Source organism: Megalops cyprinoides, chromosome 8 (assembly GCF_013368585.1).
Source record: "Megalops cyprinoides isolate fMegCyp1 chromosome 8, fMegCyp1.pri, whole genome shotgun sequence".
Taxonomy (NCBI): Eukaryota; Metazoa; Chordata; class Actinopteri; order Elopiformes; family Megalopidae; genus Megalops; species Megalops cyprinoides.
The window spans coordinates 14,801,057-14,824,255 of NC_050590.1; the positions used below are offsets into that span (position 1 = coordinate 14,801,057).

Below are 23,199 nucleotides of genomic sequence, written 5' to 3' on the forward strand. Positions count from 1 at the left end.
CATTATTTGATTTTAGGGTTGTAGACGTATGCAGTCTAACAAGTGTCAATCTAATTTACTGAATGTGTACATTGTCTTATTGCTGGTTTATGTCCATAAACAACTTTACAGGTCTAATCTACAGCTTATTTACCATGTCACCTCCACTCCTACTCCCCCAGGTAGTGTAGTATGCTTTCTTTCTTACCTTTTTTTGTAAGTACAAATGTCTGCATATATTATAAATGGATGGTATGTTACAGAGAGGAAGAATGTGTTAAACACCTGAAAATGAAATTGCTACAGAATTTCCAAGTTGTGTGTGTGTATGCTTCTCTAGTGCAGATTCCAAAGGGTATTTTGGAGTAAATCTCTTGAGGTGACTCTGGGTGTGAATTGCTGTGTAATTGTGTTGTTTCTAAGCTCATCCCCAGTGTTGGGGCAGGGGATAGAGCTGATACATGTGACAGGTGCTGATGTGCAGTCTCTCCCCCTGCCTGTAGTACAGCATTCACTTACAGCTTCCTCACCCTCTCGAGCTCGTGAAGCCAGCTGTTGTAAATGAAAATGTAATAAATGGTTCCTTCTTGTGTTCAAGAATAACTTTCTAATTCTGACAGGTATCTAATGGCTTTTCTCCCACACACCTGATGGGGATGTGAAAGGGAGCTTTAATGTTCCGGTCATTAAGGCACAATAACATCCAGGATATATAATTGTACTTTTGCCCTTTAGATGATTTTTTTTTTTTTGTACTGTAATGGTTCAGTCATGGTTTCAGTTCAGAGGCTGAAAAATGATCAACAAGTAGAGTCAACCTGTTTTCATTAAACTGCAATGGAAGGTTCACATTCCAGCCTATGTCAGTGGCAATATGAAATTACCACCCTACCTGTGGAAATTTATACGATTTATGATTTTCATCAGCCATGGGCAAGAACACAAGTAATCACACTTGAGAGGAGACTAACAAACATAATCCTTTAAACAGATCACTGTCACTGGTTCTTTCATTCGTAGAAAAATATCCCAGTTGCTAATACTGCAAATATTAATACTTTTTGGATCACTCTTTAAAAGAACATTTTCAAAAAACAACTTTTTTACTTCTTTACCAAGATGATGCTCATGATTTGTAATTGCATGGTGGTGAAAGGAGACATATAAATGATTCCACTTGTGTTTCCATTGCTGGTGAAAACTCATATGAGGGTATTTGGGCTTTGAGATAATGAGTGAGTTTGTATCTCTATTTCACTGCGTTGATTGCATTATGCATTCAGCAGCATTGTCTGGGCTGATATATTACATAGCACATACGCTCTAAAGGCAAGTGTTCTGGCTCTATTTTTGTTTCAGAGTTTTCCAAAGGCCCTGTCTATTGGGATTCTGCTCTGTTTTCATACTGTCACAGCAATGTGAAGAAACTGAGCATAACCATTTTTACATCTCTCTGGCTCCATTTGTTTCCATCTGAACCTCTCAGAGGAGTCTCAGCTTTATAAATACAGCATATATGTCTTGAATGCTAATAGAAAAGTGGGCACGTTTTCACTATTTTGAACTAAAAGTGCAGTTATGTGACTTCTTGTAAAATGTATGTGGAAAGCATGTACTGCCATTTGATCATGTTTAATATGAAGTGCATCAATTAGCAGTGCTGCCGTGTTTTGAATTCCAACTGGGTAGGGGCTTTGAAATGGTAAGCTGTATTTACTGCTTGTTAGTTAATTAACGATGTGGGACAGGGCAAAAGGAAAACCACACAAGTAAAGCCTTGGGGGTCTGTGAGATGCATGGCTTGGGCTGTGAGGCTCTCTGTGGAGTTAGAGCATATTTTGGGCTTCTCTTCTTCTGTAGTTGTACACGGTTTTTACCCCTGGACAAAACAGTGATCTCATCATGTTTGGCCCCGCAGTAATGTCAAGGTTATCTATGTGACTACAGGAGCTCATAACTGGTCTTTAAGATCAGGACCATATTATAATATGTAATTGTTGTCACAATGCAGAATAACCTCAAAATGCTGTTGGGTGATGTTTCCTCTTAACAGTAGAACTCATGCAAGGGTGGAATGCACAAATCATCAATAACATCTTAAATACAGAGTACTGACTGATAGACAAGTTGTGCCTAAGAAGAATGCACCAACAAAGTGTAAAATACTATTTTATATCTGGTGTATTTAAGGTCTTAGCAAAACACAGGACATATTGTGATCTGAACTTCAGATTTGTGGGAAAATCTTTGCCATTAACACTACAGGTTAAACTCACAGTCATGATATTGTCTCAAAATTGTTTGATCAATTATTCAGAAACTCTGGCTTCCTGTGAGATTGCAAGCCTTTCTTCTGATTATGCACTTGGATCAGTTCATGTTTCTTTATTATTTCTGATTGTATGATGTTTTCTACTGTGGTGGTGTAGCTGTAAGGAGAAGGGTTGTTGCTGGTTAAATTCCCACAGGGTATTGCTGCTATACCCTTGGGCAGCATACTTAATGTGATCTAAATCAGATGCACAAAAGACTTCTCTGTCATTGTCATAATGGGGCAGAGTGAGGAGCAGGTGACTTCTGACACTACCGAAAATGTATCTAAGGTCATGTATGTCTACAGAAATTCTACAAAAATGCAAGTGACGTTCTCAAGCCAACATGGTATAGTCTGGCTACTGTTGGATTTTGTTCTAATTTTAAAAGTAAACGAACCGGACCAAAAGCGCGCTTGGAGAAAAAGCTTTATTCGGCGATGGAATCTGGCAGCATCTCTGCCTGCGAAGCTTAAACTCAGAGAACTGTTACCGTGATCGGCCTTTTATACCATGAGACAAATGGCAATAAACAATAGGTTTTACACTGTTGCAGCATCAACCTATGTTCCCAATGCAAAGCGGGATCCTTTGATGCTGACCGCATCTTTGTGTGGTGATGGTTGCCAATTGCCCACTCCCGGTTGTATGCTAGACTTGATGGCTGCTGCCTGCCTTAATCAATTGCTCTTGGCTCCAACTGTAGCGTGGCACCAAGGTGTGGAGCTTCCTTTGTAACTATGATAATAAGGCCATCAGGTTAACAGTTCTCTGATTCTGAACCACGTCTGGTCAGAAGTTAGAAGCACTATAATCTTACATTCCCCCCTTTGATCATAAAAAAATATCATCACAAAAATAAAGAAACAGTTGTAAGAAAATATAGGAATGAAAGGAGGGAAAGAAAAAAAAGAAAAGAAACTAACATGTTGATATTAAACTGAGCACAGGCACCTATAAAATAAAAGAATATCGTTTTATGATGATACACGGATACATTGAAAGATGTACAGAGAAATGACATTGGTGGCATGGTGGATGATCGCATTCCACACATGCTGCTGGATTGTGCTGGTGAATGAGGTCTCCTGAAGCAGTCTGTGATATTGTGGGCTTGGTTGATGCAGATGTGTCCCGTGTCCCGTGGTTTTTCAGCAGATGTCAGCCAGGTGTCAGGTACAGTCCAGCGCAGGTGTCCGATGACAGCCAGGGCACCCTTCTCTCTCAGCTGTTTGGAACCCTGCTCTTCACTGGAACACCTGCAATGACACACAAGAGAGAAGGCGGGAACGCATCTTGCCAAAGTACATAAACATTTTTAAAAAATGGATTGTTATTCCTAAAAAATGCCTAAACTGTCCCTAATGTAGTTTCGGCGGGACGCTACAGTATTTATCAGTGGTGGTACAATGACCTCTTCATCCTCAGACGACAAGCTAGAGCCTAGACAACTCTAGTCCCGTCATGTCTGGACTCTGATAAATACTACCGCCATTCTATCCCTCATCTCTAGGCGGATTTTCTAACTTGCAATGGCTGACATGGTACCACTTATCTTGTCCCTGTACCTTAACTGCTGCATTGGTTACTAAAAGAACCTGGTACGGACCCTCCTACTAGGGTTCTAATGCTACATTCTGAGGTTTGTGTGTGAGTTTTTCGCAGTACCGGATCAGGCTGTCAGAAATTAAATGCACGTCGGCTTTGCGCAGATCCATTGTTCCGGGTCGGGGCATGGGCCGGCCTGTGATGACTGATGATGATGTGATAATTCAAAAGGTTTAGTCCAGTTTCCAAGGGATTCCTTCCTGGTGGAGCTTGGACAGATGTTCTGTGATGACGATTCATTCTCTCTGTTCGACCTGAAGCTTGTGGTCTGTAAGGACAATGTAATTTCTTGTATTTATCATGCGACACATTGTGAAATGTGTTCCTTGGTCTGAGTCTATGCATTCTGGCAGACCCCATCGAGGAATGATGTCCTTCACCAGTGTTTTGGCTGTGTGGGCTGCCGTTCCATGTTTAGTTGGGAATGCTTCCACCCATCTGGAGAATTTATCTACAAGTACATCCTGAAACCTCCCACACTTAGGCAGGGTTATGTAGTCCATCTGAAGGTGCCGGAATGGACCGGGTGGGGCTGGTGTTCCCCCAGCAGGGGTCTTAATTCTGGTTCCAGGATTGTTCTTTTCACATGTGACGCAGCTTCTGATCACATGTCGGGCTTGCGTTCTGAACTTGGTGTTCCACCACACTTGACTGAATCTGTGGGTCATTTTGTCCTCACCCACATGACCCAGCGAGTGAATTTGTGTTGCTAAATAGGGCAGAAGGCATTCAGGGGCCACTGTTCTTGTACCATGTCGCCAGATGTTGTCATGGTGCAGTTTTGCTCCATTTTCCATCCATGTCCATATTTCTTCTCTGGATGCTTCACTTTGCATCTGTTTGATGTCAGAGATTGATTCTCTATCTTTTTCCAGTGGTCTCAGTGCCGCTGTGTGTGCACCCCCCTCCTTTGCGGCTTGTTTAGCAGCAGCGTCTGCTAGGGCAGTAGCCTTTGGCTTCATTTGTTACATCTTTTGTGTGCGCTTTTACCTTTAGGACAGTGAGTTCTTTTGGTAGCCGAAGAGCTTCTAGTAATTCTTTCACCAGTTGTCCATTCTTTACTGGTGTGCCAGCTGCTGTCATGAACCCTCTTTGTCTCCACAGCTGTCCAAAATCATGAACAACTCCGAACCCATATCTTGAATCTGTATAAATATTTGCAGATTTGTCTTGGGCTAATTTGCATGCTTCAATCAGGGCCTTGAGTTCTGCTTGTTGTGCTGATGTACCTGGAGGCATTGATCCTTTTGCCAAAACTTCTGTGTCTGATGTCACAGCCCATCCAGAATTCCTTATTCCTTTTTCCACAGTTGATGACCCATCTGTGAAGAGGACCAGGTCAGGGTTGTGTAGTGGGGTTTCTTTGATATGCTGATCAATTTCCAGAGTACTGACAATCTCTTCACACTTGTGGTCATCTCCATCAACCTCTGCAGGCATCATCATTGTGGAGGGATTGGACACACTGGCTTTCTCAATGACAATGTTGCTTGCTTCCAGCACAGCCAGCCAGTTTCCCCATCTACTTGCTGTTACTTGTGAGGCTCTGTGCATTGTCAATAGGGCATGTACTGCATGTGGGCATTTCACAACCAACCTTTGATCCAGCACTAGACTAGAAACTAGTCCGACCGCCAGATAAACTGCTTGCACTGCTCTCAGACAGGGCCCAAAGCCACATTATCCAGTTTTGCCGAGTAGTAACCCACAGGCCTTCGCTCACCTCCATGCTCTTGTGCCAGCATTGCTGTCATATACCCATCTCTTTCATTCACAAACAAGGTGAAAGGTCTTCCTGTATCGGGTACTCCTAAGGCAGGTGCTTCACTTAGAGCTTTTTTTAGCCTCTGAAATGCTGTTTGGGCTTCCTGACTAAAAGAAATCTTTTCCTTGGGATGTGGATTTCCCTTTAGGAGGTCGTATAAGGGCTGAGCGATTTCAGTGTATGAGTCCACCCAGGATCTGTTGTAGTTGCAGAGTCCCAGGAATTTTCTCAATTCCTGGACTGTTGTGGGTTCAGGTGTTTCTCTGATTGCCTTAGTTCGGTCCTGTGTTATGGTCCTTTCACCCTTGGATATCTTCTGTCCCAAATAAATGACATCTTTCTGCATGATTTGGGCCTTTTCCAAGCTGGCTTTGTGGCCCTTGGAGCACAAGTGGTCTAGCAGGGCTATGACATCCTTCTCATGTTCCTGTTCAGTCTCTGAGGCAATCAGTACATCATCCACATATTGTATGATTTCTGATGTCACGTGTGGCATGTCTGGAGATGTCAAGTGCGTTCTGAGAGCTTGATGGTAAACAGTGGGGCTGTTGTGGAATCCTTGTGGCAATCGTGTCCATTGATATTGTTGCCCAGCAACAGCGAAAGCTAGCCAAGGTTGGGACTCTGCTGCTAGAGGCACTGACCAAAAGCCGTTGGCCATGTCTATGACAGTGAACCATTCATGTTCAGGTTTCAAGCTGTTAAAGATGGTTGCAGGGTTAGCCACCAAAGGTGTCAGCTTGTCTATACACTTGTTGGCTTCTCTATAGTCTACTGTCAGGCGCCATGTGCCGTTAGCTTTCCTTACAGGCCAGACTGGGCTGTTGGATGCACTCTGGGTTTTGACTAAAATGCCACGTTTTTCTAGCTGTTGGATGATGGGAAGGATACCCTGAATGGATTCTTTGCTGATAGGATATTGTTTAGTACTAGGTGGTGCTTTTCCAGTGAAAGATACAGGAGGCATTTGTAACAGTCCACAGTCATCCTTATCCTCTGACCATATGAGATGATGCTGCATGTCAGTCTTTTCGAGCCTCCTCACATTCCACGTCACCTTACCATCTTCAAAGTTTAGTGAAGAGTTTAATTTCAACAATACATCCAGCCCTAACAAAGCTTGTGTAGTTTTTCCTACCCAAACTTCAGTTGTTACTTTGTGAGGTCCAATGCACAGAATAATGGGTTCTGACTTCCTCAGGGTAATGTTGTCACCCCCAGCTCCACTAGCTGTTATGTGTTCTTGGCTTAAGGAAAATGTCATTTCGCTAGCAAATGTTGTGGGTATAACAGTCAGTTCGGCTCCAGTATCCAGTAAGAAGTCAACATCACAATTGTTTATTTTTGCACACACATAGAGTCCGTCAGCCTTTTGATGGACTGCCACTAGCAGGTGCTGCAGAGAGGGGTGCTCTAGTTTCCCTGCGGCTCAACAGCATTTAGAAGGGTTTGTTTTTGTTCTGCAGTTAGCTGTTGAAACTTTTTGTCCAAATCATCGCCATGTTTGTTTCGGTCTCTGTACCTCATTTTGCATTCCTTACTCCAGTGTCCTGGCTTGTGGCAGTAACGACAGCGTCCATTTTTTGTTTTGTTTGGGTCATGTCTCCATCCCCTCTCCATTTCTTTGTGTTCACTTCCAGTATTGTTGTATTTCAGAGCGTTAGTTTGTAAGGCTCTGAGTTTGGCGTCCTGTGTTCTTTCAATCCTTGCTGACCATTCCACAATCTGATTGAAAGCTGTCCCAACACCATCCCAGTCATCATAACGGACTTTAAGGGCTTTGGATAAGTCTGGCTTTAGTCCATTCACAAATGAAGTTTTAAAAGGCATGCCAGTATCCTTGCCTATATCGTCACTGTTGTTCAGACCAGCATGTTCCAGCCAAATCTGCTTAAAGCGTTCCTCATATTCTGCAACACTCTCTCCTGCTTTCTGTGTGCATGAAGTGATTTTGGCCCAATTGACTTCTGCAGGTTTAAGTTCATATAAAAAGGTTCGTACAGCCTCCCATCCTGCATCAACATTGTCTTGAGACTCCCCTGCCCTTGTCTCTACACTTTCAGTCAGCTTCTTTTGATCGCTGTCCCTTAAGTTTACATTGAGGATCATAGCAGCATCCAGTGGGTGTAGAGTGTAAATTTTTCGTAAGCGTTCAAGAACTTGCCAAGCCTTGCGCGGCTGTTTATATGCGTCTGGTAATTCCTTGGACCATTTATCAATTTGTTCTGGTGTGGCTGGTTGGTAAGTCTTACATGGGAGGTATCTTTTGACCTTCTTTGTCACAATACGAGTCCATCTCTGGCCATCCTCCTCGAACTTCCACTTCAGTTCTACGGTGTTTGATTACGACAGGAGCAAGCCTAACCTTTGTGCTTGTTGTGGAGGTAGATTTGACTTGTGCACTGCTGTCCTTTGTCACAGGTGCAGCAGCAGGTGTGTCATTGGACAATTCCTCACCGTCTGAGCTGCTACCATGGTCATGTGGCAATTCCTCCAGCAAATGACGGTGTTGTTGTTCCTCAATGGCTCTCAGCTCTTTGAATGGGTAGAGCAGTTCTGGTCTCCTTTGCTTAGCGCCTCCTTCATGTGTATTGGAAGAGGCTGCTGCTTTATCACAGTCTTTTGATTGTAGCTGTTTGGAGATTAGATCTAGCCATTTTTGATTTTCAGCTAATAGTCTCTCTTTTTCCTTTTTCTCTTCCTGTAATTGAGAAGCTAATGCTTTAACTTTTGCATTTTCCACAGTGATTTCACGTTTCAGTCTATCAATCTCACACTTTTACAGATGTTGTCGAATTTGTTTGCACAAAATAACAGACCATCCGTCTCGTCTGCTGCTTGCGAACATGCGCTGTGTCTTTCCCCAGGCCTTTTTGTTGTCCGGCAAGGTCCAGAGTCTGTCCTTGGAGGGTTTAATGTTGTATTTCCGTTGGATGTCGTCATTGCATTTCCTTAATCCAAGCCGTTTTTCCAAGTATGAATTTAGGCTGTCCCATCATCTGATCGATGGTTGTGCTTGGAGGAGCTGTTCTGTGACGTTCTGTCGTAGGTTTCAATGGCCCAGCCCCATGAACACGGATCTGCGCAGCCGACGGCAACTCAGCAGCCATGACGGCAACTCAGCAGCCATGACAAGATTCCCTCAGATACAAAGCAGACAGAGCAGGTGTTAGTGGAGCTGTTAAGACTGTTTATTCTAAGTGTGAATACCCACAGCTATCTTTACTTCAATGCAAATGAACAGAACAGAGTTAGCTAGAGGAAACTGGAATTATTATACTTTTGTCTTAACGAGGAAAAGACTACAGACAATTTTTATCTTCGAATGAGCAGCCTAGTCAAAAATGTAGGCTATTTTTCAAAATACAGAGTACGCCCACAACCAGGAATACTTTGAGATAAGTGGATATGAATATACTTTAAAAATACAAAATCATTCCGTGATATAGACTATTTTCTTTGTCTACTCTTGATTTCCTCTTAATAATATACTGCGTTTATCTTAACACTTTAGTTAAAGAAAAGAAATCACGGGTTTATTTTTCTGCTTAGCTGCACAAAACAGAAAATTAAACTTTGGCTCGCCAGTTAGAAAAATTGACTCTTTCCGGATCTTAGTCGGAAGGCTTATCACTTTACCGTTTAAAATGCTAATTCTTTCGGAACCTCGGTCGGAAGGCTACGCTTACAGTTTTTACGGTATTAAAGAAACAAGATGTCATTCCAAACCAAATTTGGAAGGCTAAAGTGCTTACAATTTCAGCGACTTAAAAACAAATACAAATTCTTTAAGCATATAGCTTTTAAGAAAAGTATTCTTAAGTATGCTTTTACTGTTATAAAATAACTCCGTTTTCCGAATCTTTCACAATTGGAATGCCACCTCGCGATCAAAACCAATTTTTCTAACATTTACTTATTACTGACAGTCGGAAAAACAACGCTCGCTTAACAACTTATAATACTAGTATGATGCACTAATTCTTAACTTTCTCACAATCAAGAAAAGTACCAATTTTAGTTCTCTTACTTAAAAATTTAATTAGTCAACCCGCACAGCGAAGAATAATTATACTTAATAATAATATATAATAATTAACCAACAGCCGATTAGTCTGATAACCGGCACGATGTGAGATGACTATATTACTAGTACACACTCCGTCAACCTCTGATCTAATCGAAAAATATAAGCGTGTCAGTAGCCTGTCACAACTAAATATTTTAACGACTAGATAGCACGACGTGAGCTGACTATATATTTACTCATAGTCTCTCCATCAACCTCCGATTTCAAGTCTGATAACCGGCACGATGTGAGATGACTACGTTTGTATAGTACACACTCCGTCAACCTCTGATCTAATCGGAAAATATAGCTAAACATTTACCGGCTAGATAGCACGACGTGAGCTGACTATCCGAAGCTCAATTAACGACTTACAATACCAGTATAATGCACTACTTCTTAACTCTCTCACAATCAAGAAAAGTACCAGTTTTTAATTCTCTCACACTTAAAAACTGAATTCTCCAACTCTCTCACAGCGAAGAATAATTATATAGTACTGAATTCTGTTCCAGAGCTTACACCAAAAACCTTTCCTAATCATAGGAAGGCGCCCAGCAACCCGCAGTTGCTTACACGAGTCTCTCCATCAACCTCCGATTATGTCTAATAACCGGCACGATGTGAGATGACTACGTTACTATAGTGCAAACTCCGTCAACTTCTGATCTAATCGAAAAATATAACTAAATATTTACCGGCTAGATAGCACGACGTGAGCTGACTATACCAAAAACCTTTCCTAACCATAGGAAGGTGCCCAGCAACCCGCAGTTGCTTACACGAGTCTCTCCATCAACCTCCGATTATGTCTAATAACCGGCACGATGTGAGATGACGACGTTACTATAGTACAAACTCCGTCAACCTCTGATCTAATCGAAAAATATAACTAAATATTTACCGGCTAGATAGCACGACGTGAGCTGACTATATCAAAAACCTTTCCTAACCATAGGAAGGTGCCCAGCAACCCGCAGTTGCTTACACGAGTCTCTCCATCAACCTCCGATTATGTCTAATAACCGGCACGATGTGAGATGACCACGTTACTATAGTACAAACTCCGTCAACCTCTGATCTAATCGAAAAATATAACTAAATATTTACCGGCTAGATAGCACGACGTGAGCTGACTATACCAAAAACCTTTCCTAACCATAGGAAGGTGCCCAGCAACCCGCAGTTGCTTACACGAGTCTCTCCATCAACCTCCGATTATGTCTAATAACCGGCACGATGTGAGATGACTACGTTACTATAGTTCACACTCCGTCAACCTCTCATCTAATCGGAAAATATAACTAAACATTTACCGGCTAGATAGCACGACGTGAGCTCACTATAAACTTAGGCTTTCCCTAGCCTAGACTTCGGTACCTCGGCCTATCTTTTTAGAGCTTTTATCAACAGTGTTAACCAAAATACTGTCAGTTACATATACGTATATTTACTGGTTTGTTTACTTATAAAATAGCTAGGTTCTTCAAGAGGAGTGGTACGTTTCTTACTGAGTTAAGGTCTTTGCGATGTTTGCGGACCCGCAGACTCTTGTCTTGCCGATCTTCGACTTGAAAGTTCAACTGGAAAAATCTCCACGATTCTTCTGCTGAATTGTTCCACTTCGTAGATGTGTCGGTGAGTTTCTCTCGTATCAGCTCCTCCTGGCTGGCTCGCCAATTGTTGGATTTTGTTCTAATTTTAAAAGTAAACGAACCGGACCAAAAGCGCGCTTGGAGAAAAAGCTTTATTCGGCGATGGAATCCGGCAGCATCTCTGCCTGCGAAGCTTTAACTCAGAGAACTGTTACCGTGATCGGCCTTTTATACCATGAGACAAATGGCAACAAACAATAGGTTTTACACTGTTGCAGCATCAACCTATGTTCCCAATGCAAAGCGGGATCCTTTGATGCTGACCGCGTCTTTGTGTGGTGATGGTTGCCAATTGCCCACTCCCTGTTGTATGCTAGACTTGATGGCTGCTGCCTGCCTTAATCAATTGCTCTTGGCTCCAACTGTAGCATGGCACCAAGGTGTGGAGCTTCCTTTGTAACTATGATAATAAGGCCATCAGGTTAACAGTTCTCTGATTCTGAACCACGTCTGGTCAGAAGTTAGAAGCACTATAATCTTACACTACACATAGACATAGTCAGTAAAGCCGTTTTCACATATGAACTCTGGACAAAGTGCGGAGAATCAGGTCCGCAACTTGGCCGGAGTTGCTCTTTCACACATGTAGCACACAACAGGAGCTTGTCCGTGACAGATGCGGTCTCACCTACTGGAAATACTCCGTTTGGTTTAAGCAAGGGGTGGCGCCTGGGTAGAGTGTGCAGGAGGCAGGACATGATGCAAAAAGTACGCTGCAGAAATCGCAGTGGCTGTATTGAAAACTGCCTACTGCATACTGTGTAATGCGTACTACACAAGTATATACTGTATACTGCATGCTATTTTTCAGTGTAGTACCCAGTATGCAACCATTAATAACATACATTTGTAGTATGTTACATTGTCGCTTGAAATCATTGCGAGTTTAGAAACGTCCAGATTTCCTCGTGGTATTTTCCAGTTAGATGCCACTTGCATTCTCACGAGTGAAAAGTATTGACGAGATCACGTAAAGTATTCGCGAGTTGAAGTATTTTCAGTTTTTTTCTTTTCAATATCTTACCTTTCGGCAGTATAGCTATAGCTAACTATCTCTTTAATGATCATTGGACTCAAAATAACATGTATTCGGACGTGTCCGCAATGTCAACGAAACAGTGGAAAGCTATGTACAGGCACGCGGAAAAGAGTACGAGGCAGATGTTTGTGTTCTTCCGGTTTCGTGCCAGTCACATAATAGAAACGTCATCAACATGCCCACTCGCTCGCGGTGGATTCTCCAGAACGTTGCCTGCTCTATTCACACGTGGGCTCACTCGGACATGAGGCGGACTTTGTACTAGGGAGCTGGCAGAACGAAGTCCGTCACATGTCCGGTCTGACTGATTCGGACATTTGCGTTCTCGCATACAGCTCCTCCGGCTAAGGGCCGGATATGTTCCAGCGTCCAGTGCATGTGTGAAAGGGGCTTAAAAACAAAGCGTAATACGCTTGTGACCATCAGAGGTGTGGGCAATTTGTGCATGTCTGTGTGTGTCACCCGTCTTGAACTGAGTGAAAGAGTGGTGTGTGATAAGAGAACAGGGACATGACAGACGTCAGATTTGATTTGTGTGCTCACGTCGCGTGACAGCTGTAGAATGAGGCAGTGAAGGGGAGAGTGTGCTTCCCCTCCCTCCCCCAGGACAGCCTAGAATAGACAGGGAAGTGAATGAAGGGAAAATCCATTGATGTGGTGTTGGAATCCCTGGAGCTGGGTGGCTATGAAGTGTTACTGCTACAGAGACCCAAGAATAGAGCATGGCAAGGACTTTACCTGGGGACTAGAGAGACCTTTATGCAGGTAGCTATAGGATTTTAATAAAGAGCTGAGATTTTCAGGTAAAGAAACTAGATAAATGTGGCCTTAAATTGAACAAAACACAGTATCTATGATATGTTCTCTAAACATTTATTATTCATTCCCTTTATAGTAATTAAACTGAAATTCACAGCTCTCTTGGGTTTGCATTTAAGATGATGGTGCTGTTTTCCAACATTGATTATTTCGATTTTCATTCTTTTCTCAGCAGTTTTGTCTTCAGCAAGCAGTGCTGTCTCGGCACCACTGACTAATACATTTGCTTCTTCTCTGAAACGGATCTTTGCCCTACACTTCTAAAGGATGAAAACGCATCCCCTTTGTGATTGAAGACACACACAGAAATAGAAATGCTAGAAACATTTTCCGCCATCTGGTTTGTGATATTAAAGGTCTCAAATGTTCAAAACAAATAGCCAGGGAATGTGGGGCAGAATTGTTGAAAATGATGTCTCCGTTTTAGTGGATAAAATGTACTTCCAACTGCAAACTGTGCCACTTACATTCAGGCATATTAAAGTCCCTGTCAAATCAAGTGTCTCTGTTGAGAAGTGCTCATTTAAACAGAACTCAAATGCTCATCATAGGACCTGGTGTTGTGATAACACTATCACATTATGGTGAGCAGAAACTAAAATGTGAGGAAGGGCTGATTGCATAAGCAGAATAATGCAAGGAGCATTGTAATGCAATGTAAAGCAGTCTCCTCACAGATTATTTGCATCTCACAGTATGATGTTGATTGGCAGTGCCTAGGGATTGATTAGATAAGGTGAAACAGGGCAAAAAGGATATTTTTAGAGGAAAATCTCAGAGAGCTTGGACTCTGACAAGGCTTTGAAAGGTTGCTCTACCACCTCATTTCATTAACACATCCTAACAGTACAGATGTGTTCTTCACAGGCGTATTTTCTCCATCATGTAGTAATTGCTGCAGGGACCTTGTTAGCATTAACATCCCAAGAGAGTACACTAGCAGAGTATGGTGTTCATTTACTTTTACATTTACATTTACTTTTAGTGGGTCTCTCTGATCTACATTTCCTATCAGTCAGTGTTTTAATACAGTAAACATCAGGATTTATTACAGATCATATATCTCTGATATGAATGGATTAAGTAATTTTGGCCGGTAAGAGGTGACTTTAGAACATGTAATGTTTTTCAACATTATGTGCAAATTTAAAGTTTATTATTATTCAGTCATTCCAACAAATGAAAAAGGAAAACAGGCTCAGTCCACTAGATTAATTAAAATAGTCCATTATTTTTTATTTTTGATTGGTTTGCGTGTGCTGTGTATGCCTATGTGTGCTGTGTATGCCTATGTGTGCATGTGTTTCTAAACATATGAAATTCCCCACTACAAATTTGCCCGGGCCTCTTCTCTCAAACACTGCATCAGTATTGATTCCACATCAGTGTCAGCAAAGCTGTAGGGAGGCAATGTTGTGCTGTAGCTGAAAATGGAAACAAAACATTAGACACACATCCCATTGAAAGACTTTTCCATGATGCCAAAACTGGGTTTAAGGACATATTAAAGGTGAATTCTCTGTTATCTCAGAACCCAATATATTGGTCATTTAAGCAGCAACAATCACCATACAACATAAGCATTGCTTAATGAAGATTTTTTGCTTGTTTTTTGACCCATTGAATTTCACACTGCAAGCAGTGTATGTCTGGAATCCACCCACAATAGTCCAGAGCTTCAGCCTTGCTCTACTTCTCAGCTAACAGCAGTGTTTGTGATGGTGCATGGCTGTGAGCTAAAATAAGAATGGTCAATAAATTTTCTTTTAGATTCTAGGTCTAATCGCTTTTGACTTTCACAGTTTCTCCTTGGCCAGACTTGACAACCTCTTCATCCTCTGTATTGCCTCTGTTCTTCATAAACACTCTCAGTTTGAAAATGAAGTCTACCCAATCCACACATTTTGGTAAGGACTGGGCAGAGGTTTTGCTGGTTTTACAAAGCTCTTTGTGTATATTCTTGGGCACTGTTACAGTGAATGCAAGCACCGCTACAACAGTCCGGTCCTGGGGCTGAGTGAACAGACCCACAGAATAACAAGACAAGTAATAGGAAAGTGAAAATAGAAAATGAAGTGCCTTCTTGTATACATTGAATACAGTTAACAATCCTGACACCTGATTCTCCTCAGTAAAATGGGACCAGCTTGATATGTCTGAAGATTTGTGCTTTTAAATTGATTCAAGCTGCCTTGCATGTACTGGGTAGCTAATGTTCTGTTCCCCTTTAAGAAAAGACAAATTGTCTCTCTCTTGAAGGGAGGAGGGGGTACAGTGTTACATTTCGTTGACATTCTTAGGTTAGAGATTATCATCAAGAAACCAACGCTAAAGAAGTATCTTTGATGTGAAATATGGCATGAGAAAACCACCCAGCTACCATTCTCCTAGGGCAGTGCGCCAGCTGTTTTTGAAATAATGTGTCCACTTCAGGATTGTTAATGTTTGAAAGATATTTACAGTTGAATGATCTGGGGAGAGAACCACTGCATGGTCTGATACTGAAGTAAGACCCTGTAAAATGAATAGTCATCTAATTTGTAAATGTATTAAAACTAATTTGTTAGTAGTTGTTTCACTATATGCTGTCAAGTCCCATTTGTAAAGCAGCTTGTCATCCTAATGTCTGTGTTGTTGCCTGTTTCATTGAGATGTATTGCAGTCTGGTTTGTGTGTGTGTGTGTGTGTGTGTGTGTGTGTGTATGTGTGTGTGTGTGTCTGTATGTGTATGTGTATATATCTGTTGGGTCCTGTAATCCTCCATCAGGGTATAGCCTTTGGACAGGGGTGTTGTACTTCACAGGGGGGCTATGACTGCATTGTCCAGGACTAAAACTGTGAGAGCTGCCAGGAGGAGGGAAGTCATTTTTGTGCATGCCTTCACATTGTGTTAGTGTCTGCATCTGGCATTACTGCACCTAGGCTGCCTGTGAAAACATCATCCTGTGCTGTCTGAGTACCCCTGAGCAGGTGGAGTGTTGGGAGTGAAGTGAGCCACTCCACTCTGAAGTGGGGGGTGGCCAGCTGTATGGGCCCGGCAGGCAGTGTAGTGTGAAATCCTCCAGATCCAGTGGTGCTCTTTTTCTTCAGATGGGCACTGCTGTGTGATTCATGCCAAGCCCTTCCTCTGTGTTATTCTTAAACTGTTGCTGTATGTTTCTCTGTGTGGAACTTTAAAGCTGCCTAGACTCCCACCACTGGGGGTTACAAGATTCACAACACTCTCTGTTTAATCCATAATATAAAATGACCCTTCACATCATTAGGGACTGGTCATCATGCCTCTAAATAGATTAGATGGACTATAACTGACTGACCTAACAAGAGAGGCTCTCCCTGGTTTCAGTGTCTAATGGCACAAAGGCAGAGTCACTGCTGGGATCATGTTTTTTCTCTTACTCAACCAGAAATACTCCCATTGCTTTCTCTGTGAAACAGTAGTAAAATACAGGTCTCCTCTCTGCCATGGGTCCTTTAGCACAAGCCAGTGCTCTCATCTCGGGTAACTCCGAAGCACTCTGCATCAATACAATCTCCTCCAGGCATTTGCTGATCCAGCGCACTCCACAATCAGCGAGAGCACTTCTAGCACCAAGGAGTTTCAAGAGAGAATATTTGTGCATTGCATAGGGAGTGAAGCACCAGATGTGATGAAGAACGAAACAGGCCTCAGAGACTGATGTGACAGCCAGAATCTGAGCATTATCATTGGAAATGTCTTCATCTGGACAAGCTGTGTAATCATTTCTTTTACCACTAGAATATTACAACGGACAGCACCTCAGCCAGTAATAGTGCTCTGTGGTAGACTGTCTCCCATAATGGAGGGGGGAATTGAGTATAACCTTGCATTCCCACAAAATTACCCTGAGATCAAGATCATCTTAAGTTTCTGAATCATTGAGGCTTCTCACAGAAGTGAAATGGGTATAATACCCCCCCCCCCCCCCCTTTCTGTTTAGCTGGTACAGCAAAAAAGCAAGAGTGTTTAGGAATCTAGCATTTGCATTAATTGAATAGCTGAAAATATACTGTAGCTCAGGGTCTCAAACAACTTTGTCAATAAAGCATTTGCTTTGAGTACAGGCTGAGCCCCATAGCAGCTTGGTCTCTAAACCAGCCATTTAACAATGACTGGGCTCCCACAGCAATGGAGTATATTGGCTTTTTCCATAGGGCGTAGGGCTGGGTAGGTCAGCCAGGGACTCCTTTCACGGCTCTCAGGCACCCTACAGTTTGTCAGGCCTCTGCAAGTTGCTCAGGTGATGCTAGTGGAGTAGCATCTACCATCCAATGACCGCCCACACCAGTGTAATGTGCTGTGTGACTTGTAGTGTAAGAAAGTAGATTTTGGCCACATGTGAGTGTACAGGAGGATTGGATTCATCTGGTCTCAGCACTCCTGTGTGAGTGGAGAGGTTTTCATGGTGTTATGAGTGGCAGTTCCAAAGCAGGGTTGCATAAAGGGGAAAAAAGCATTAAATTACAGTAGGTATAATTATATGACAGCATAAGCAGAGAAAGGAAGTGATTTAGAAGGCATCTGGTGAAGCATCTTTAATCTTTCAAAACTGTCATTTATGCAGCAGACTGTTTCATAATATGCAACCCATACTGTGATGAAGTGGAAGATGATGGAATCAAGGGAAGGGTAGACCATCCTGCCATGTTGGTTCATAAGAGAAGTGGAATTGAAGCAGACACATTAGTAATAAGACAAATATAACCAAATTCATGTTTCATTCATGATTTGCTCCATTTAATTTTTTTTTTTTTTACTGAAGGAGCTGTCCAACTCCAGTACAACAGGGCTAAGCACTCTAGCATTCTGGGATCACTGGAGAGATGATTAAGTCTAGGGTCAATAAAAAGCATATTTTAGTCTATGAAATATTCAGGATTATAGCATCTGCCCCTTCAGAACCAAATGTATCAGCTCCTCCTGTGTTTTTAATTAGTGAAGAGAACATTCAGACTGCCGTAGAGCAGTTGTTGAATGTTGCTGAAAGTGACAAAGAAAGGGATTTGTTTGACAGTAATACATTACCATTATAAATAAATTGTGATAGATCTTGCATCTTGTTGAAAACAACTATGAAGACTTAAATAGGGACAATATGTAGAAAATATCTGAATAAATATTTGCTGTGAATATTTGACACACCGCTGATACACCCAACCTCTAAAGACTGTATCTCAGTACTCCAACTAAGTGTATTTTTACATGTGGTAGTTTTACTGTAGGGCCTTCTTTGTTGAGAAGTTACTGCTTGTCTTACTACTGTGTTTGGAAATAGCATCTGAATTTCCCTATATATACCCAGTTCGGTACTTTGAGAAGTAGTACAATGATCTTTAAAATGTTTCCTTTAGAAAGGTAAAATGTAAATTATGAACTCATTCTGTTTCTTATCAAAGAATTTGAATAATCAAGTGAATCTAATGGTTATTATTGAAGCCCTATTCCAGAAAGCACATAAAAGTAAAATTCGACAGAGGGGAGTCTGCCTGTGGTGTGGAAGCAGAAATCAAAGGAAAATGCAGGAGAGAATGCTGCAGGAACGTGGAGACGTCAAGCTGTGAATCCAATGAGCCATACCAAGCTAATTACCGTCGCTGTTCTGGCCTCTCCTGAGGCAGCGGCTATCATGAAAGCAGGTTTGGTTATAGGAGCCTGTCACGTTGATAATTGTAACATATCAATCCAAAGTGGAAATATGATGTTTTAATGAAGCCAGCCTTGTTACATCATGAAAAGTTTACATTAGACACCTTCAAACAGGGCATTTTGGATGTCTGAGATGGAACAGGAACCCAATACTTAATAGCTGCTTGGCTAATGTACTTGTATAAGTCTTCTACAAATAATTAATTAAGAAGCAGTTTTCATCCTTCCCAGGCTTCTACCACCATGTATGTGTATCACTTAAGAGATATGACATGTTTCTAAATGTAGTAGCAGTGTTGCTAGGATTGACAGAGAGTGGTAAAGTGCAGTGAGATTTGCCTCCAGTCCACTGTGCTTGTCCTAAATGGAGTTAGGGCCATTCCGAGGTTGTCAGCTTTTGATGACCATGAGTACCCCTGACATGACATGACACATTTTCTTTTAATGTACTTATTTTGGCTATGCATGCCTCAACTACCCAGTCATGCAGACCTGTACTTCTAAAAGACACAAGTGTTGTGCTTAATCCAACACTTGAATTGTTTGTGTGTTACAAACTTCCATGAAAGAAAATTAAACTGTAATCATAATACATTAACAGGGTTTATTTCACTCTCATTCAATTGTTCAGAGACATAGCAACATCACAATTATAATTCAACTCCATAATGAAATTTTCTCATTTTTCCCCACTAACATACAATGCCATTTATTAAACAAGTTAGGTAAAAACACTGTTTTCATTATTCATCCCGCCAGCACTAAGAGTTCATCCTGACAGATTCTAGGTCCTAACATCCCGAAAGAGTCAATCCAGGATTATCATTCCCACCACAAAAATATATGCCAGAAATTGTAGGAGATGGGTACTGATCTTTTGACTTGTTGGGATAAATAATGTAATAATCACCTCCCCACTCAATGTGTCTTCATTGAAAGCTCACTGCAACCCACAGAGGAGCTTCTAAATGAGGAGAGTGTCAGAAGATCTATTGGTTAGTTGAACTGGAATCAAGAAAAGACAATCAATTTGCTGCACGCACCTTTTTTTCTTAAATACAGTGCTGTGATATGCAGTGTTGAATGGCAAGGCAGGTAGGCTTTATTGTTGTCTGTGTGGTGCTGTCTGTTTTTAAATGCCTTGCCAGCTGTTGCACTATGTTTGGTGTCAGTTGGTTGTTGTAATTGCAGTATAACAGCATACTGCTGGATTACTGTTGTCTGGTGACGATAGTTGTATGATTCATTTGGCTGTAAAATTACAGTGTTTTTCAAGCAGCTGCCCTCTCTTACATGTTGGTGCACAAGTCCTCCCCCCGCATACTGTCACTATTTCTGTGCCAAATAATTAGAGCTTAGGCAGACATGTGTCATTTCATGCAACCACTGCTGACCAGTATCTCATTAATGTGATTTTTGACCATAGTGGAAGGTTGACTACTTTTCCCATGCTCATGTAATGGGACAGATTGGTAATCATATTGTAGTCTCACATATTCCTGCAGATCTTCAGGCTCCAAAGCCTTTGGCAATAATTGCACCGTGTGAAGTTGTCTACTAACTTAGTGTGTACTGGTGGAAAGGTGTTAAGAAGTGCTGAATTGTTCTTGGTTGAAGAAATGATAATTATCTTGTAATTGTCATCCCCTCTGCTTCTCTCTGTCTTGCTCTCAGAGCAGTGGAAGGTGAACTGGAGATCGTGTGGGAGTCCACGACCAGGGAGAACCAGAGGATTAAGGAGGCCCTGTTTGAGACCATCACCAGGGGACCTAGGACAGAAGACCTGGAGCAAAACCAGACACCTCTCACAGGGTTTCACTCACTGGGCTTTATGGAGGGGCCTTCCCTGGGCTGGAGGTCCCAACAGCAAAATGAGCTCTCTCCACAGACCCAGCCTGGGAGCTCCACCCCTCCTCCTCTTACCTCCCGCCAGGGCACAGCCATGCCAGGAGTCCATCGTAGCCCAATGTTTGAGTCCGACTCGGACCAGCAGCAAAACCCTTCCTCTGATGAGAGTGAAAAGAACGGCCTGGACTTCTACTCGTAGACGTGCTAGGTTTGACTGGCTCCCCACAAACTGTAGAATTCACATTCAAAGTACTCAAAAGTCTTAACATTTCAATCCATGCATCTGTATATGTCTGACTGGCAGTTGTGTAGTTTACACAGGTAATCATGGGAATGTGATTCTATCAAATACATTTTGATTTCTGTATTATTTACCATCCATAGAATTACATACATAGGTTTAATATTGTATCATTACTAATTTGACTGGCTACCCTAGATGAAAGAATCAAGAAGAATAAAAACCATTCTACCTAAAGATCAGTAAGCTTTGTTTCTGTGAGGTGGTTGATTGTATATATTTTACAGTTCTCTGAAAGCAGAACTTCTCTGGGCATGTTGTTGAGCTTTTTCAAGATGATTGACTTCTCATAATCAAAGATTTCGATGTCATAGATCTCTCTGTTTCTGGTGCACGATTGATCAAATGGGGGATGTATTTCTTGTGACTTTCTTGGCTTACAGCATGAACATATTGGTACAACAGGGTGAGTTGGATTGCATTATTCTCAGTATATTGTTGATAAATGCAAGGAATATTACATGAACATGGAATACTGCAGCTTCCAGTTGTAGTCCAGAGAATGCTATCGATGTTGCAACAAGTTTACAATTGTATTTGAATGAAGTGTTCCACTGATTGACTTTATCAGGACAGATGATATCGGAGAGGCATACCCCTGCTATATTATCATTTATGGTCTGCTCTTAATTAAACAACAATCATAATCAAAACAACATGTACTTGTTTTTAAGATAAGACATGTACTGTATTAAGGGTAACACAAAGTATCACAGTGTTAAGATGGTATTTCTTTAAGTACAAAAGTTGTTTTTTTAAGTGTATTTACTAACGGGATTTTTCATATATTTAAACACTTTAATCAAACAATCACAAACAAATTTTGTGGTCAAGTTCTTCCTTTGATTCTTAGCAGTTGCCTTAAATTTTATTTCTGGAGAGATTACCCAAAATAAAAACATATTTATTATCCCCTTATTCACATCATTAGTTTTGTTGCATGTAAAATGGTCTCTAATTTAAACATGATGAATATGTTAATGTTTTATTTAAACTACCTTTTAAATTTTATTTAAATTACACAAAATGGTTATCAGGGTCCCCTTGAAGTAAGAGTCAACTCCACTCTGTTAAACAGAGTTCATTAGTACAAACAATCAAAATGAGTTGTTTGAAAATTTGTTTGTGTCTGTATCACTCTTGCTTTATATATTCTGTTTGTGTATTTAGAACAGACTTTCGCAGGCTTCATGAAAATAGAAATTAAAAATTTGCTCAGTATGCTTGTGCCAACCTTTTTAGTATGTTGTGAATGTGATTTCAGAAGGTTTCACTAACTTGAACGAGAGTCATGTTGATATTTACTGTAGCTGTTGATGATATTTTCAAAAACCAAAGACTTCCAAATATTTTCATTAATGAGTTTATAATATTACTTTTCCATGCATACACTGCAGTCACAGAGATTAATTGAGTTCAGGTGTTTTAAACCTCTCAGTGTTCAACATGACAAAAATAATCACAATTGATTTGGTTTCAGAATGGTTAAAAATATCTTGATGAATGTAGAACTGCATGCATATTTTCTGAAGTTTCATGAATGTATTGTTTTATCATCATTTTGTGTTTAGTCTTCATATTGATGCCACTGATAACAAATGGTTTTCATGATTTGTAGATCATTTCTGCTCCATTTTGTAAAGTTCCAATAAAGCAAAAATACTTTTACAACTCCTCAGTTGATGACTGCCCCCCAGTGATCTGTGAGGTTTGAGCTTTTAGGTATCTGTGATCCCTGGCTATTTCTTAACTGCTTTACAGTGAAACATCCCTGTTTTCTGGCCCATGCAGTTTTCATGCCATGCACCTCCTGACTGTGTCAATTATGTGCAATTATAAGCTTTTTAGTTTTACAGTAGCATGTTTGACAATACTACTGATTAGATTGCCCTTGCGCTGTAAAAACTTAAAATGAAATCTTTACTCACCTGGAGTCAACTGTCATTTGGCATTAGTGGTTGCAGAAATACTTTGATTCAGCTTGGCCCTTAGCTGTGTGGAAATGCTTTAGATGAACTTCGATCAAGGGCAATGTGGGAAGTACCAGTCTGTTTACTTCAAGAGACACCTGTGAAGAGCAGAGTCAATCTGGGTGAACAGGACCTATAATATCCTTATAAACTCAGCATGGGACTT

The 23,199-nt window shown here is 41.3% G+C and overlaps 1 protein-coding gene across 1 annotated transcript in view; it reads left to right on the plus strand.

Annotated features, from left to right (window-relative positions):
- The window catches only part of cep89 (centrosomal protein 89), a 121,275-nt gene extending 100,217 nt beyond the window's left edge, over window positions 1–21,058 (plus strand). The window contains exon 20 of the mRNA XM_036535666.1: window positions 20,589–21,058. Coding sequence (XP_036391559.1) covers window positions 20,589–20,961 — 373 coding nt within the window. The 3' untranslated portion in view covers window positions 20,962–21,058. The remainder of the gene's footprint in view (window positions 1–20,588) is intronic.
- Window positions 21,059–23,199: the final 2,141 nt, after the last annotated feature.